Source organism: Sprattus sprattus (assembly GCF_963457725.1).
Source record: "Sprattus sprattus genome assembly, chromosome: 17".
NCBI classification, from domain to species: Eukaryota; Metazoa; Chordata; class Actinopteri; order Clupeiformes; family Clupeidae; genus Sprattus; species Sprattus sprattus.
The window spans coordinates 14896002-14915241 of record NC_137915.1 but is presented as its reverse complement, the minus strand read 5'-3'; the positions used below and the strand labels follow the sequence as shown (position 1 = coordinate 14915241).

At 45.4% G+C, this 19240-nt stretch overlaps 1 protein-coding gene across 1 annotated transcript in view; it reads left to right on the top strand.

Annotated features, from left to right (window-relative positions):
• Positions 1-1381: 1381 nt before the first annotated feature.
• prex2 (phosphatidylinositol-3,4,5-trisphosphate-dependent Rac exchange factor 2) overlaps positions 1382-19240 on the top strand; it is a gene marked incomplete at its 5' end in the record, with an annotated part of 133701 nt that continues 115842 nt past the window's right edge. The window contains one exon of the mRNA XM_080855016.1: positions 1382-1519. Within this exon, the coding sequence (XP_080711142.1) occupies positions 1382-1519 (138 nt within the window). The remainder of the gene's footprint in view (positions 1520-19240) is intronic.

Genomic DNA, 19240 nt, shown 5'->3' with positions numbered 1-19240 from the left:
TAAAAGTCATTGTAGCGCCCCAATTTTTTTCAAGCTGTTATTTTTAGGTTAAACTGATTAACCTAACCATAATCCTGAAGTATAATTGTTGCATTGTGTTACTTTAACACAATACCAACAGTCAGAAGATAACATGCCTGTCCTGTTTGAATAGGTTGCCTGACTGATGCTAGCTTTCTCTAATGACTGAAAAGCTTTGTGTAAATGTCTTGGTCGCTTTCTCCATTAAACGACGTACAACATAGGCCTACTGCACAACACAACTCAGAATAAAATTCGCGCATCATTTTAATTTAATTAAAGGTTGATTTAAAACGTACCTGTTTGGACTCCAGCAAGAGACAGCAGCACAGCCAGAATGAGACTTCAATTGTAAAGTGCCAACGGACAGTTGGCTTTTTCCCGCATGTCACAACAAAGAGGGCTATATATTTTCAAGTTTTATCAACATAAAGTACTGTTTTAGGCCAACAAATACAAGTTGCTTTTTTTACAGTGTAGTTACAGTTAAATTGAGAGGGACAAAGAGGTTCCTTTGATTTGGCGCAGCTGTCAGTAAAGCACAGGTGCAAGCCAGTTTAAAGACCCTATTATGACGTCATAATGGCCCAATGTAAGTCAATGGGAAAATTTCGATTCGTTTTTATTTAATATCTTAAAAAGTATAAAGTTTTGAAAAGTGAAAAATACATAGCATAAGTGTCGTTTACAAGACCTACGCGACAAAGTTTGAATGAAGTTTCTACGTTAAGCGGTTCGGGCTGAATTAATCGCAGAAAAAGGTAACAAGAATAAGAAGAAGAAGAAGAAGAAGAAGAAGAAGCCTAGGAATAACAATACAGGGCATTTCATGCACTGTAATAACAAATCACATGCCAATATTAGGCTAAATATAACGTTTAGAATACAGCCTACATTCCGTTTTGTAGCGAATATACGATGTTAGTGGAATTGAGTCTGGGAAAGTTTTGAATTTTAATTAGCCCCATGCCATCAACGTTTCCCCTCCTAAGTGTCAGACGGGACCGTGCTGGCATGAATTCCCAGGCATTTATTTCCTGTCCTTCTTGTGGTGGAGGGAGGGAGGTTGGATTTAGGAAGAAGGTCCAAGGAGTCACATGGACACAAGTGTTTGATGAATGTTCAAACGACACTGTTGCACTGAGATTGCTCTCCTCTTTAGTGCTCATTCAACATTTGCAATTAGTTGCATTTTTTTGCGTGAATGATTTTTAATCGAAGGATTTCAACGCGGCAACGGTGAACTGTTGATTTACCCTTCAGTTTGGATTATGTTGGAAACTTTTGTCCGCTTCAATCAAATTATTCACAATATAATTTAAACCTCTCTTTGTGAGAAAGTTGTGATAACTATTTGACAATGACCGAAGAAGGCAAAGCCGAACACCGGGCTGAAAGCGGGAAAGACTTGGAGAAACAGCTCCGTTTGAGAGTTTGCGTTTTAAACGAACTTTTGAAGACTGAGCGCGATTATGTTGGAACTCTGGAATTTCTTTCGGTAAGTTTGATTGAAACGCACAACATTTTGCCTGAGACAAGCTTCATGTTTCCATTAGATTCACAACACTGGCTGTAGAGGTTCCTTAACAACAGAGCTATTTAATATGCATGGTACTCATGCAAACCGCTGAAGTCTTGCGGTGCACCTCAGAGCCCAAATCGTGAGTTGCCTGTCAATCCCAGAGATCGTTACGGTTTGTATATCTCAGGGTAAAACCGCTGTTTAATTATGAAGTTAAATCATTGTGAGACCGCGTAAAGGATTTTCAGGAGAGGCGGCATCTGTGTTGTCCAAGCGTTGAACACATTGGGAGGCATTAACCTTCGCTGTCCCCTAGTAAACTATTCATGTGCTGTCAGACAACCCTGTCGTGGAAAGTGGAACAGTAAATGGTGTTATGCTTGATCTATAATCCAGTTAATCGTTTAATTGCCACTACTGCATAAATGACCACCAGAGACTAGTGAGAAATAAAGGGACACGTCTGTTGTTGTCAAATAAACTAGAACTGAGTAAAATGTTTTGTCCACTTTCATTGGACTTGGCTATTTGGTATTTTTCACTTCACGTAGACTGTTTGGTCATGTGATGGATGAAGTTGCTAAATCATATACGAGGACTTTTATAGAGGCACACTTATCTAGTTGTTTGGAGACTACAGTGGCTATTGATTTCCCAAGTTGTGTCCCCCATTTATGCTGTCGTTGATGTTATTTATTAACATTTAGAGCACGGAAAAAAACACTGGCAGCTAAATCAGAGTGTCCATTATGGAGGGTTGCTATATACTATTAATGTTCAATTCACACAGCATTTCAGTCGTTTTCTCCAGGGTCCTTCTCAATCACGAATGGTTCCTTAGAGGCGCAGAATGGGCCTGGCAGGCGACTGCAGAGCCTAGCAAATACCTGTGACTCAGGCCCTGCCAAGGGCTGAGGTAACTCGGAGTTGCGCTACGCCAAGGACAGCGCAGGTGGAGAAAAATTAAAACCACTTGGGTTGGCTGGCATGCTGTGTGTGTGTGCATGCGTGTTTGTGTGTGTGTGCGTGTGCTATCCACAATGAGAGCAACACTGTCCTGAATTAGAAGACATGTGGTCACCTTAATGGTATGACAGAGCAAACACTGGGGCAAAAGGAGGAAGGAAGGGAGATAGCATATGATAACAGGGATATGATAAATTGTATGTAAGTGTATACAGTGATATGTCCACAATTAGGTTCTTTGATTTAGCTATGGAATGTCAAAGAAAGGAATGCAACAGCAAAGGCTGTGTGAGTGTGGGGGTTGTTTTTTTTGGTGATACACATTTAAGAACCAATTGCATTCTCACTCGGCCTGATAACGTGAGGAACAGTTAGATAGGGACCACAGAGACCACTCTCAGTCTTGTACTCTGGAACATAGACGTCTATTCTCTGGAAAGCAACCCCTGCATATTCCCAGCAGTTCTCTTTCCAAGTATTGTGGGAACGTCGCGGGAATGGCGGGTCGAGGGCACTGCGTAGAGTGTCATTACAAACACGGGTTCCCAAGACCGAAATGTATGCAGGCATTCCTTTCCACTAACCCAGAGCCACCCGCAGATGGTTTCAATGTAGATACTGAAGACTGTCTGGTCCAGAGGGGAAGCTACAAGTCTGTTTCCTCACACTGAGCAACTTCAGCCTATTTAGAGGAAAGGGACTGATATTGCTAATGTTTACAGAACGCTCTCTGCATTCCCTTCAACAGTGCTCGCCCCCTCCAGGGGCTGTTATTTATGAGTCAGTGAAGACACACGTTCACACAGAGTAAGTACAAGCTCAGTGATTTATGCGAACATTAGTATTATATCATCAGACAGAAACTTGCAACTTGACTTCTCCCCTGAAAATGAGAAAACGTTTGTTTTTCTTTCACATCACCACAACATCATCTTTTCTTAAATCCTCTCTCCTCTGAAAAGTTATGTAAGAACTACCAGTGAAGCTCCTGCTTGTGAGTCAGCATACATCATAAAACAGGATTGCTTATCCCTTGAAGCAGACCTAACCAGCGCATCAAGGCACCTTTTTTTTTTGCTGTGTCCACAAGTGCGGCTATCAACACGTTGGGAGAGGCTGATAAGTGTGGCTTTGAAGCTGATGAAAGCTGTGCATCCCTGGCCTCCTACGGGTGACAAGTTGGGCCAGTTAGATTACTTTTCCCTCTTATCACACAGGAGAGGCTGGGGAGTCGCTGGGGTGGGGCGGTGGGGGGTTGGAATCAAAGTGTTGGCTGGAGGACAGGAACCAATGGAGGATTCTTGTCTGGTCATCCTTTACCCGATCGCCTCTCATTAGATGCACAGTCAGATCCGGAGGGATGGAGTTAGGAGTCGTTAGCGGTACTCACACATTCTACGCAAGCAACGCTAATTTCATTTGGCTGGCAATGAGCAAAGCAACGAGCAATGAGCAAAGTCCATTGGCCATGAACTGAAGCTATCGCGTGGCGTGTGGGCGCATTGCGCTGACCCACCCACTTTTGCACCTAGGATTTTGCTCATGGTAATAAATTAGCAAAAATGATTTCGCCAAGTCATTAAACTAGCTTTTGTTCATGTTCGGCAGATTTGCTTGTTTCTTGTTGCTTTGCTCATTGCCAGTTGCCCATAAATAAAATTGGGTGCCGAGGACTGTTTGGGCTTAAAGAGGGGCTGCCATGCTGAAGAAAGAGAATGTGTGTGTGTGTGTGTGTCTCTTGGGTGTGGGTGGCTCCTACCAAACAATATGGTTCCCTGGGGGACAAGCCTGCAGCTCCTGCCAGGGTGAGGCTGTGACGCTTTAAGCTGGGCTTGGTGCCTCTCTCCTGTAAACCATATTTCCTGGTGGAGGAATTCCAGAGAGGTTAGGAAATCCAGGGAACAATGGGGCAGCCGCTGCCCATCCAGGCGCTGCAGGATTATTCATCATTGTAGATCAGTGGCGCCCCAAAGTTACGTTCAGCCAGCCATGCTGGTTTCTATGAAAAATAATGCACAGGAAATAAAAGGCAGTGTCTGTATATTGACTTACAGAGGGGCCAACTGTAATACTGCAACAGTTTCACCATTGTCTTCGTCCGGCAGTTTGCAGGGGACACACTTCCACCATAGAGTACCATCATACTGAGTCCCATGATTAAAGTATCCAAAAGAAAAAAGAGACATATATAGACTTATAGGTAAGGTTTATATCGTTTTAATTAAAGTAATTAGCAGATGCTTTTATCCGGAGCAACTAACAAAATTAGATAAAAAACAGTAAAAACAACAATAGAGACAATCGTCAATAAAGTAGTAAACATGATCAAATTAAAATAATAAAATAATATCAAGTGTCATTTATAAGTAAAACCATCAGTTATTACTGTAATAATATAATATAATAATAATACCAAATATCAAAACTATGATTATATTTATAAAGTATGCCTCTAAACTAATTCGCAAATGATGAGGTGAGTTTTGAAACGCTTTTTGAATATACCAAGGCTGGCGCTGTAATGGACAGCACTAGGCAGGTTATTCAACCACTGAGATACTACAAATTAAAAGTCTATACTGCGATCTCTTGCTGCTGGCGGAGTTTATAACATTTTATTTTTGTATTATTAATTATATTTATTTCAGATAATCTCTGTATTATAGTGTAATAAATATTGCATTAAGAAAAGTTGTAATGGAGGGTCAACTTTCCCAGCACTGCTAGCGTGTATTCAAATTTTCCCTTGGGTGAATATATTTAGCCAGCTAATTTGGCTATTTCTCGTTCAATGACAGTCATTATAAATCACAGGAGGCTAGCTAGCTAGCTAGAAGTCAACATAGAGTCTAGTAATACTCATTCAAGTACACATATATGGCATCAGCGCATTTGTGCCACGTCACTGATTCGATGAGTTACACAATTGATGGTTTTTCTTAGTGGTAGGGATAGGTCCCATGAGACATAGACCTTGGCATGAAACAGTGTGCAGATTATACTCTCTGATGAGAATGATTTCTGGCAGCAGTGGAGTTGAAGCGGGTCCCTTTGGGGACTCTCTCACAGATATCTTGGGCAGAGCTTATGTAAGAGCTCATTACACTGTAGATCATGATACTTGGAGGGCTGGGGGAAACCTTGAAGGTCCAAGAAAATGATTCCCTATTTCTCTCTCTCACAAAAAAACACAAAAAAACAGCCAACATGGTAATGAGAAGGTTGTGTAAGCATACATTTTAAATTTAAGTGATGCTTTGTATCTGATGTGAACTCTCTCTCTCAAAAGCATATGTTCTGGTTTGGCCATATTGACATTTAGAGAGAGTGATTTTTGGACAGCCTTGTGAGATGCATGGTGAGCCCTTATGAGGAAAACAGTCTGAGGGGACAGAGGGCGAAACCTTTCATGTGTTATGGGGGGAAAGCAGAAACATAGCGAGGAGTAATAAGTTCCTTAGGGGCCAAGAGTTTTGTTAAGTGGTTTCTCTTCTCTGCTCCACTTTCGTTTGCAGTTGCCTATAGGGCTGTAATGTAATGTAATATAATGGCTTAAAAGCCCTGTGATAAACCAAACAGAGAGAATGTGGTTATTGTCATGTGAATTCTGCGGCTTTATCGTTCCCCACGGATTCCCGCTCTTTCATGTTGCATTTAGCTAAAGCGGCATTTGGTATAGCCATTAAACATTCCAACTCGTAATGGCTGCATTATGTAAATTATAGATCATAACTAAAGATAATGTAAGTGCAAAGAAAATTAGCTTTGGTGGGGGAATATTTACCTCAGATGGTGGAGATCAGAGAGCAGTGATTATAGCGATCTCTGTAATGATGTCTGTCTGTCTCTTTACTGTCTGTCGCAACGCCCCCCGAATGCTCTTGGGTTGAGACTTCTCTCATTAGAATCATTAGAATCAACATGAATTGTTATGTTGTTTTTCTGTGTGCGATTTGAGCTTTGAGTATGCATGTGCTTCTGTGTTTGTGTGTCTGTAAGGAGTAGGAGGTGGGATGGGGGGTTGTGGTGGGGGTGCATCCTCAGGACAGAGAGACGATGGCCTTGCTGACCCCTTTCCCCACTGTGGGTCACAGGCCACCCTCCCCCCCCCAAAAAAAAATCCCATCACCACAACCCGGACCGGACCACACCTCATCCTCTGCCCTTTCCTGTCTGTTTATCTTCACTCTTCACTTCTGATGCTGTCCCCCCCCCCGAACCACTAACCTCCGCCCCCTCCACAGTGATCTGGAAACAGGAACAGAGGATGTTGACCACCCCTCCCCCTCCCCTTCCCCAACCTTAACCCCTCTGAGGACCCTCACGAAGCTCAGGAGACATGCGTTGGGTCTCTTATCACTCGCAGTGGCAGGGCCCTGAGTGTGTTTTTCCGGACTGTCGAGGAAATTCTCTTGATTGACGCGTGAGTGGACGGAGTCCAGGAGTCTGGGAAGTCCAAAGCCCGCCAGGACGGGCAGTGAGGGAAGCAAAGGGAGGGAATCAAGGGAGACTTGGGCCTGAGGATGAAGCCAGGCTGGCTGTTGGTGTCGGTTTGATTGACACTTGAGAGGGTGAGACTGGACGACTACTCAGGGCTGCATTAAAAGAAGTGAAGTGCAGAGGTGCAACAGTCGAGTTACAAGACACGTAGTACACAAACACAAATACAGGCAAGCACACAGACAACTTCTATCAGCATTAAAAATATATATGAAGATAACATTTTTGCAAAGCATAAGGGGCTGCAATAGCGAAACAAAACAAACGAACCAGCAAGCAAACGAAAAGGAGATTCTGTGTTGATAGGTTAGTTCACTGGCTCTGGCCTGTCACCCCTTTCCTCATGTCCCTATTGGTCCTGCAGACCAGATAAGGGGTTGATCCCTCTAACTCTCCCTCTCTTCTGCCTCTCCCCGTCCTTCTCCCTCTCCCCATCTCTTCTGCCTCTCCTTCTCTCCCTCTCCACATCTCTTCTGCCTCTCCCTCTCCCCATCTCTTTTGCCTCTGCCCCCTCTCTCCCTGTCCCTCTCCCTCTCTTCTCCCTCTCCCCATCTCTTCTGCCTCTGCCCCCCCCTCTCCCTCTCTCCCTCTCCCCTCTTTCCCTCTCCCTCTCTCCCTCTCCCCTCTCCCCCTCTCCTCTGCCCCCCCCTCTCCCTCTCTCCCTCTCCCCTCTTTCCCTCTCCCTCTCTCCCTCTCCCCTCTCCCCCTCTCCTCTGCCTCTCCCCATCCCTCTCCCTCTCTTCCCCCCCCCCCACCCTTTCCTCCGCTGCCTCCTAGGCAGTGCAGCATGCATATGTTCCGTCCATTATTCCAAAATACTTTGTTGACAAGAAGCAGTATTTTTTCCCCTCTTGCTACGTGAAGGGTAATTAAGATTCCAATCTTGTTAATCACTTCTCAGTTCCTTTTCTTCGTTTTTCCATTACGAAGCCTGAGAAGTCCTCATGTCCTGCAAAAGCTAAAATGGTAATCGACCATGGCCCTGTCTGTCTGTCTTTCTCGTTCTCTTTCTCTCTGTCCCTTTTCTTCGACTCTGTTCTCAGACTTGCTCCCCAAGGTTCAACCCTGTCTCATTATGCACATGCCAGTCTTTGTGCCACGGGTATGAAACATTATTCATGTTGTTGGCCGCAGGTGCCTCTCTGAACTCTCCTCCAAAACAAGCAGAAATTCAGTGGCCCTGCAGTCAGATTCTGCATGCTATACCCAGTTGTACCTGAATTGAGGGGAGGTTGTGGAATAGGGAAATCTCTCTTGTTTGGCGGGTTATAGGCACGGGTGTTCAGCTTGGCACAGAGCAGAGGGAAGTTGGCAGACCAAGAATTGCCGGGAGATAGCAACGTGATTATGCCAGGGCTCAGGAGAAGACTCCTCCATTCCACTTCAACTAACTTCAGCATCAATTAAAAACTTTTTGCAAGGTTAAATTCCTTTGTGATCACCTTTGTCAAAGCACAGGAAACCTCTTTGCGATAGATTGGTTTTGTTCTACGATGCATTGTGGTTTTGAAAGATGAAAAGGCAATTGAAATGCCTTTGAGAAGGTGTTAAGTGTAGAAGGTAATTTCACATTCAATTGATTTTTTTCCCGTCAGAGTTTTTAAAAAGCAATCAGATTGACTGACATGATAAATTAGAATAGATCGTTCTTCTCTCTTTGCTCAAGGCCTTTGTTTTAAGTTAACTTCCAAGAGCAATTCAAATCCAATCCGGTAGTGATTCAAAGTTACAGGTAGTAACAGTAGCACAACAAACATCCCCCTAAACCAAAACAAAGCCCTTGTCACTGTGCCTCTCTCTACTTTGTCAGGTTTGTGAATGTACTCGGCAGTGAGGTCCTGGAGTGGGTCTCAAGCCGGTGAGTTCCTTTTGCTTTTGTTTCAGCGCGGAGCAGGATTTCCTTCCTTCCTTCCTGGCCGGTCCTCCCCTTCTTGACATTGTGCCGTGTTTTTCCTGTGGAGCCGCTCCGCTCCTCTGGTTTGGTCGTGGGGGGAGCACAGGGCCGGTGTTATGGAAGTGCCGGCGTGGTGCTGCGTTACCTGTGTCATAAACACACACACAAGTGCAGCCTAGCCAGACCCCCACTCCACACACTCCCAGAGTCTTCCTCTTTCTCTTACCCAGATAACAGGAGACACTGGAGTGGATCTAACGCTGCAATAGATCAAGGGCAATCCTGTCAGGAACCTTTTTCATAATGACTTGCTACCGGCCTGAATCATGTGTGTGTGTTCTATCTGTAGTATGAAGTATGAGGTAGTACCTACTACAAATTTGTCTTAAAAATAAATACAAAGTAATACAGTTCATATGCACTTTAAATGTTGAGCTATCTGCTTTTAAAGCAGAGCTTTCTCTATGCATGAGCTGTGGCATTCCTGTAAGCACATGCAAGTTGTCTGGGTTGAGGACCTGTTGGCGTCTGTGCCAGTGGTGGAAGAGGGCTTCCTTTGAGTTTGCCCATGCCAGCTGGCCCGTCACATGGCACTACGTGTGACAAATGGAAGATCCGCGGGGCACTGGACGACACTTGCGTAGATCACATGCCATGCAAACCGGCTACACACAGAGAGAAAAGCCACAGTGTCTTAAGTGCCTCTCTTAAGGCTTAATCCAGGCTGGAGTTCAGTCCCCCACATCGGCCCTTACCTCAGACATTTACCTTGTAAAATAATGCAGGGGTTTTATCTGAGACTGAGGGTCTCATCCACAGCCTTTGCCTCTGCATATCAGCATGTGTGCAGTTCCACAGCTTGTGTATCCAGGAGGCTGCCACACAAACATACACACACACACACACAGACACACACACACACAGACACACACACACACAGACACACACACACAGACACACACACACACACACACAGACACACACACACACACAGAGAGACACACACACACACACACACACACACACACACACACACACACACACACACGCACAGACACACACACACACACACACACACACACACACACACACACACACACACACACACACACACACACACACACACACACACACACTTACACGCACACACACACACACACACACACACACACACACACACACTGCCAGACATGGGAAATTCAGGGGTCTGCCCCCCCATCCTGATCTCTTGAGTTGGAGCCAGGGCTGCTGTGTGCTGGGGGCACTGGAGCCCAGACAGACGCTCTTGTGTCTCGCTCAGGACCGATGACTCCTGGTGCACTGGTAGCCCCCTGGAAGTCCTCCCAGGCTATTTCCCACCGTCGTCCATAAATGCTTCAGACCGCTGTGGCTTTTTATTCTTGGGAGACCAGACAACTGAGGGAACTCCACTCTTTCCCTTAAATTTAATCAGTGACCCTCACCCCACCCCACCCCACCGCAACCCCACCCTTCTAAGCCAATGATGCGTGTTCCTGATTGGGGCTTGTCTGCAGTACAGTGCATTCTTTTAGACACATGGAAGTGGCCCCGGATATCTCTCGCTGCTAATAATTCCACTGCTATAATCGGTGTAAGATCAGGGCCGTGGTACAAACACAGCCTTTCTCTGTTTTGCTGAGCTGTGATACCACGTTGGTTCGTAGAGAAAATGTGACAAGAGACTTTAAAAGTTTTATTTCTTCAATAAATTCCTGCAAATTCTGATTGGTTGGTGCAAATGTAAAATGTCTTATTGGCCAGCTAACAACTATGTTCCGGCCTGTCTTCAGTGGTATAGTCTCACAGTTACAGCCGCAGTTTTCCCCTGCAGTGTGACAGTGTAGGTGTGGTTATTTATGTTTGGATATGCATCTGTGTATGTGCATATAGAATTACCAATAAATATTATGTGTTTACCTGTGTAGCTATGCCTGCCTACTGAGATGTGTGTGCATTTTATTTATGTGCATCAATGACATAGACTTGCACATTTGAACTTGACATCAATGCACAGCAGAATCACTGGGCACCAGTGCCCTGTCTCTTCACTTCTTATCTTGTCTATTCTCTTCTCTTCTCGTCTCTTCTGTTCTGTTCTGTTCTGTTCTCTTCTCTTCTCTTCTCTTTTCTTCTCTTCTCTTCTCTTCTCTTTTCTTTTCTTCTCTTCTCTTTTCTTTTCTTTTCTTCTCTTCTCTTCTCTTCTCATCTCAACTCGTCTCTTCTATTGTCTTGTTTTGTCTTCTCTTCTCATTCACTTCCAGCTCAGGTCTACATCATCCTTTCCTCCTCCTCTCCTCTTTGCCCTGCTCCTCTCCGCTCCGCTCAGCTGGGAGGGGGGCAGAGAGGAGCCTGGCGAGCTGGCGGGGGTGACTGAGGGCCACTGTTCATTCACACACACAAAGGTGGCATTGATCCCAGAACTCGCTAAGGGGGCTCTCTTGGGCAGCTTTTCATTGACATGCAGGGCTGTCTCTCAGGACTCCAAAGAGAATGAGGACAAAATTGTTGTTGTTTTTTTTCTGTCTTTCCTTTTTTTCTTCTTCTATTAGCTGGGGCCAGTTCCACCACGGAGAATGACACTAAAGAATCTTGTCTCCCTAAGCGCCTCCATTCCTGAAGGGCTGTGATGGCATTCAGACTTGGCTGTTTGGGAGACAGAGACCCGGAGACTTGCAAAGGGGACTTAACAATCCGTGTGACAGTCATGCTCGTGAAAAGTGACTAAGGCTTGGAATGGCCGATTTAGCCCTGTCATTGTGCTAACAAATGAGCTGCCTGCCGCTCGTTAGTTGGCGAGGCTGTAATATTAATTTAAAGCGTTCCGCACACAGTTTGTGTTACTTAATGACGCTCCTGCATTTGCATAAGGAGTTCATTGACTCCAGCAAGCTTGCAAGCCTGCATGGACGGAATGGAGAATGTACGTGATAATCATTTAGCAGATTGTGGAGGCGAAGATTAAGGATGGTGGGACATACAAGGCTGAATGATTGCTGCCATTTCAACATCTTTATGTATCCTGTGAACCATAAACACATATGAATTGGACAGATTAAATGAAAATGTTAATTGGCTACAGCCTTTGGTCATAACAGTGGCAGGTTTTTTTTATTAAAAGCATTCACAGAAATTCTCTTACAATAAGAAAATAATTGCAAATTTGCAAAATAATTGCAGATAAATGAGACACATGCAGTGTCACTTTCTCTTCAGCATTTGCAGTGGTTGTCTGGAGGAGAAGAAAAATGACAGCTCAACCGCAACTATAAGTGTTCTTACACTCTCTTGGAGTCATTTTTACTGGCGGTCTGTCTTTGCAGGGGCTGCTACCACTGTTTTTATTGAACTTGCAGAGGCATAACTTTTTTCTGAATGGAGGAGATGAAGAGGATGAAGGAGACGGAGAAGGAGAAGGAGAAGAAAAAAACAGATGCTCCCTTTGTTGTTAATAAAAGGCAGTACCCGCCCAATATAGTCACAGCTTCTCCATCTGCAGATGGGCTTAAGCCGGTCCCAGGACAGCATGTTAACATTGGGGAGCTGTATTTATAGTCTGTGTTTCCTGTGTTTCCATATCCCCATCGAACACACAGGGCTGTGGGAGTGCTCAGGGGGGACGTGTAGGCTGTCCTGGAGTCCTGCCGGTGTCATTGGTGTGTGTGTGTGTGTGTGTGTGTGTGTGTGTGTGTGTGTGTGTGTGTGTGTGTGTGTGTGTGTGTGTGTGTGTGTAGAAAGACAGGTGTGTGGCGTTGGTGTGTGTGGATCCCCTTGTCTGATCTATGTTCGGTCCCTCACCTACAAGCAGCCTGCTTGGGGTGTCCATGTCTGTGTGTGTGTGTGTGTGTGTGTGTGTGTGTGTGTGCATGTATTGGGGTGTGTTATGTGAAAGCTCAGTGGCATGCCTGCATTGTTGATTTAGGGCAGAAAAAGACCCCAGCTAAATGGGGTTTTCCTCCACAGGGAGAAATTGCAGAAATTGTGCGGAGATGCCCGTGTGTGGGTGTGTGAACAAGGAGGACAGAGAAGCATGGTCTCGTTTACCCTTCTTCCAGTTGTCTTTCTTTTTAAAAACACACATATGGACATGCATTCATGCACACACACACACTTTCACATTTTCAGGCATGAACTTAGCATGCACATAAACCCATACATACATATATTCACGAACACATCACACACACACACAAACACACATACACACACATACACACACATTCACACACACACACACACACACACACACACACACACACACACACACACACACACACACACACACACATACATTCAGGCTAACGTTCATCTGAATTACACATACTGTGTGTAGGATTGAATAAAAAACATGCATTAAAAGGCACATTTCACACGACACACACAGAGACGTCATAATAAAGACCAGTAGAGGTGAAGGAAAGACAGATTCTCTGCTACCTTGCTGTGCCCCATTACTGGCAAATCACACATCTCATTTACCTCCATCCTGTTTGGTCTGGGGCTGACAGACAGAAGGCTTTTGTGCTTTTGTTTTGGAAAAAAAAAGATGTGCCACATTGCGCTTTGGCATTGTAAATGAACAGCACACACACACACACGCACACACACACACACACACACACACGTACACACTCACACACACACACACACACACACTCATACGCATTCACACACACACACACACACACACACACACACACACACACACACACACACACACAAACACACACACACACACACACACACACACACACACACACACACACACACATTCAAATTGTCTCTCACACGCAGACGCATACACACTCACTCAGACACAAACAGGCTCACACATAAATCCACATGGGTCAGTCAGTAGGGTCTGGAGTTGTCGGGCAACAAAACTGGTGCGGTTGCTGGTCACGTTGTTTGGCCTATTTTCACAGTCCACTGGTCTCTCGACTCTCTGGCTTTGTGCAGTGTGCAGGGACTGCAGTGGGAAGTCTGTTGTTTTGTGCCACACATCTAGGCTCCGGAGCTTTCGTCTGCTTTTGCCTCTGCCAAGCAACAGAGAAAGAGAGAAGACGAGTCTTCTGTAACTGTTAAAATCATCATTTTCCCCGCTCCAAAAACTAAAAATTATGATTCAAAATTAAGCCCTTTCTGTGGTGGGTTCAGAAAACTGGACACTAGTCCTGTCCCCCTGTCAGACACGCAATGACCGTCTGGTTCATTTGGTGGCCCAGTTCCGACAACAAAGAGAATTCAGTGATTCATAGTCAGACAAAGGGATGTGGTCCTGAATATGACGCATTGAAAGACAGGCCTATTCATCCCATGTGCAATGATACAGTTCCTGTCTTCCTTTGGTTGTTATTATCATGCCAGACTACATAATGAGTGGCCTGACGATGCGCTTACCAACGCACCATTTTACAGCACCTTGGGGAGTCAGGATGGAAGACTGCCTTTTCCCAATGCTTTGTAGTTCCCCTGAACAATGTGAGAGCAGATGTGAGGGGATCCCACAGGGGGGGGGGGTGGGTGGGGGGGCACAGGGCCAGGGGCCACGGGGCCACTTCACATTCTGAGTAAAAACAAAAAAAAAGCGTTCCTGGAAATCCCAGATGTGTTGCGAGTCTCAGACAGTGCGTTTTCTTGAAAACCCCTGATCGCTCAATGCGAAGAGAATGTATTCTTTCTAAATCGGCACGTGTGCGCACATGCTCATGCACACGTACAACAACATACACACGCATACACAAACACACACACACTTGCACACTTGAAATTACTCACGTATCACAGTCCCATCCCTTCCGATTCGCTGCATAGCGATGACCCCACATTATATCATTACTTGGCCTTTGTTTGGAGGAAGTGCCAGCTGTATGTTTGGACCAGAGACCCTGACCCCAGTGTACTGTCTTGTCTTGTTTTTCCCACAAAGTCCGAGATAAAGATTTAATGTGAGAAACCGCTGTTCTTCCGCTTATTATGACATACGCTCTGTTCTGTTCTGAGGAGATGTTGGGAGAATGTTATTTAACTCAGTCACACACACACACACACACACACACACACACACACACACACACACACACAGGAAACAGACATGGCCTAGTGTCTCCTTTAGAATAAGTGCTATGGAGACATACTAACAGCAACATGCTCCACTGTTTGCATTCTCCCCTCCTCGCTTCTCTTTTAGGTGTGATCTAGAGTAATGTCTCATGCCTTGGAGCACACGCACACACGCACGCACGCACAAACATGCACACACTTTCTTATATTGCATAGGGACTCTTTCATCTAATGAGGGCTGGCCTGTAATGGTGTTTTTATGGACTTGATATTTAATGGTATTTTTGATTACATGACGTACACAGAAATAGCAATGGATCTTGTCTTGGATGGGCTTTGCTATGCGTCTGCTTTTAATCACACGTCCAGGGTTCAGCCAGTTAATCTTCATATATGATGGAAGTGAAGACACTGATTTACTGTTAGCCTGATGTGTCATCAACTGATCAAATCCAAGTCCATAAACGTCATTAAGAAACCTTGGCTCAATGCTAATGATAATCACATCCTGCAAAGGCTGGAGGGGTTTGTGAGAAGCTTTGGGTTTTTATGATCAATTTATAAACGTGATATACGGCGCAGTGTTCGTGAGGCTTTTGCAGGTCATGTAAAGAACTCTGCCTGAAGAGCGATCATTAAGTTGGTGCATGTGATTCGCCTGATGAGAACTCAAGCTGTTAAAGGATGACAGTGGGGTAGATATTAGAAACTGACCCTACCTAAGGCCAAAGTGCTGTGCCAGTGTTGCCAAGTGAAGTAGTTCCAATAAAGCTTTGATTTGCAACCGGCATCCTCTGACTGGAGAGGTTGAAGCAGTGGTGGCCAGTGTGTTAGCCAACAGAAGTGTGTGTGTGTGTGTGTGTGTGTGTGTGTGTGTGTGTGTGTGTGTGCGTGTGTGTGTTTGCTCTGTCTGCCAGCGTCAAGTGCCAATATGGTTCTGTTTGACTTTCCCTACGCCAACGTGAAAAGTACACTGTGTTTTTCCCCTCTGACTGTCTGCTTGGTTCACCTCCACCTTTCCGACACGAATGTCTGTCTCGAGCGTGAGGCTATGAGGCCGCGAGGCTCCTGCTTAGCCCCCGGACAGAGAAGTCATGCAGAATAAGGGACATGGGTCTCTGTTTGTGGCCTGTGAGCTGTTATTAAAATGCCTCGGTGTGTCATTCTCATTGTGGGGGTCCAGCATTCCTAGGCGGTTACTGTGGCCTAGCCCGTGGTTAGACTTCACTGTGATAAGGACTACTTCTGATTGTCAGAGATGTGGCGTGCTCCTGAAATCCCATCCGATGCTGGAGAGAACAGGAACTGCGGGAAGCAATTGGTCATTTGAGGGGGTAATGGGGAACGTCGGGACTGGAGACATTTTGGTGCCATCTGGTTGCTATCACTCCTCAGCGGCTCCACAGTTACCCAGAGAAGTCTCACTGAGACAGGAAACTGTGTGTTGCTGGACTCCACCGCACTTCTCTTATTGTGGTCTGCCCACATATCTGATTACAGCGCGCCACCTCACAAACCTGACGGGCTCTTGTGTCAAATGGCTTTGGGGGTTGCTGTTCAGTTCCTCTGCTTCATTCCTATTCTCTAATTAAGCCAAGTCATACAGGATCTTGCGGACACAACCCATTGTTTACGGTGTGCAATTACCCTTTATAATGCCACGTTGGGTTTTTCTTCTGCCAGACAGAAGGTCCTGAGCCTGCGCCCATGAGAAAGCGCACTGCAGTTCATTTGAACTTTTTTACTGACTTTGGTCAGCGCTGGGGGATATCTTTTGAACTATAACTGGGATATCTTGTGAACTAAAACTCTCAAAATATTTAGAATTAGTGTTACGGTACCGAGGTCTGAAAGTTGGAAAAAACCTGGTCCCCCGCTCAGTTGAGTTGTCTTTGAAGATCTAGTGACAGGGAGATGTGTTTTGATGTAAATTAAAGCCATGTTCAGCCAGTACGAGTTCTCTGTGCTGTCAGTCAGGCCAGTATATGGGGCTGTGGACAGGTCCTTCAGATGCCTGTGTACATTAGACTTGCTAATCAGGTTGTGCACTGTGCCACAGAGCAGTAGCAGAATGGTAATCAGCGCAAACTTGGTCGGTACAAAGAGCCTCGTTATTTAGCCACGTCGTCATAATCACCGCTGCATTTTCAACTGTCTCATTATCATTCCTCCCTATCAGCGTGCCCCCCCCCCCCCCCCCCCCATGATCTGGAACAATCTAATTTAATTTGTTGAAAAATGTAAGTGGCTGCCCTCGTAATCAACACAATCTCTGCTTTGTGATTAGTGAAGTGGAGGAGAGAGGCTCTCTCTTTTTCTCTTTCTCTTTCTCTCTCTCTTTCTCTCTTTCTCTTTCTCTCTCTCTCACTCCCCTCTCTCTCTCTCTCTCTCGGCTTGTTTCGTGGCCTGTGTAGCCGTCCCCTTCCTAGTCTTAGCTTTGCCCTCCAGTCCCTCCTATCTCCTGCAGGCCTAAATGAGATGTTTATGTCGAAGAGCATAATCATAACAAGCATTCCATCGTCTGCTGTGCTAACAGGAAATGCTCCATTTTCTTTAAATGACATTAAAATACTTAGCGAGAGGTGCGTGTCTTATCAGTGTCCTAGTCACGGAGGAAGATCGTAGTCTACGGTTGCAGAGACCCCCTCCAACAGGAAAAACAGCTTGATTCTCCCAGATAATTAACACAGAACAAGTGCCGGTCCGAAGGTCAGTAAATCGAAACGGCCGTTTGCCGGTTAGGGTAGCTCATCAAGGCGGACGTGTAACTGAGAATGAAGAGGTGGGGCACTGGAGGCAGAGAGAGAAGTATAGCAGGGATGTGTGATCCGTCAGCTTCCCCCTCACTTTGCAGTGGATTGAGCCCAGGCCTGCCACTGATTCATTCTCGAGGCAGCGCCTGTCTGGTGCAAGATCAGTCACCTTCGGCTGCCCCGGTGTCAGCTGGCCAGGCGTCCGTGCCGTGTTGATGTGTTGTGCAGAGAGATTCGGCCCATTACACCCTGCTGAGCGCTGATTTAAATGGCGGCTCTGCCTGTTCGTCAGATGGAGAAGCCTCCTTGTTGCTTTACAAAATAACCTCCATCCAAAGATATAGTGAATGGTGAGGTGACTGCCGTTCCCATACATGGTTTTGATATGTGACATGTAGAGGTGGATGCACTGCTGCAGAAAATTCTTCTGGTTTGAGTTGGCCCGCAGGTCTACACACACTGAACGCACTACGCACTCCACACACTCATAGAAATTAACGAGCTCAGCATATTTGCACTGTTTTCTTTGTTGCTGGTCTCTGGAAACAATCAGGCTCATTCTCACCTCGTAAATAAGCAAATTTGACATGACTCATTCCTCTTTCCTGTAATATTTCTGGGAGAACAGTATATTTTCGCACTTGTGAAAGAAACAGGGTTTTATTCTGTTGATAACAAGCTGTCAGAAAAGTGAGAAAAAAAACCCAGAATCTTTCTTGTTTTTTTTTTTTTGGCTGCTTCTGATAACAAATTGGACAGCACAATCAGACTGTCCATGATTGTAAATGGCAGTGATGTTTACTGCTCTTGCAGGTTGGAGATAAGATAAGAAGAGATTAACTTTCGCTGCACACTCCTCTGAAGAGCAAGATGTTGCTCAAAGATATGATTCATATTTGTGTACCCGGTGTTTGTGTTGTGACTTCCTTGATATGAAGTGACTTGAGGACACAGGCATCAGCAACGGGGCACATTATTTCCCTATTCGTTGAAATATCCTGATTTTTATTTTCACATTTAGCTATTTCTCGACATCAGATGGAGGAGGACAAGAACGGCAGCCCTCCACACGCCCTGTCACTCACACAGTCACCCCTTTGAACCTCACCTTTTTCACATGCCGCGTTGCGTGACAATGGAGAGCTGGGCCATTTTGCCTGTCACTAGTGGCCTGTACTTTTAGGCTTTTCTTCCCCAGTCTGGATTATTAGCACCTCTTCTCTGGAAGGGTCACAAACTGTTATTCTTGGTTTGGAAGTGGAATTGAGTTTCACGCGCCTTTTCACCTTCAGCTGGCTAATGCGCTGAAGGATTACGGCGCCTCAGGAGCGCCATTAGCCCAACTGGTACACCCCCCCCCCCCCCAATGGCAGCTTTAGCGCTGAGAAAAAAATAAAAGAACTTGTCAGCTGTGACGGCAACATTAACTAAACACTGTTCTTGGTAACGCTTTATTTGGATAGTCCACCTACAGAGACTTCACAGATGGTGTGTTGAAATTCA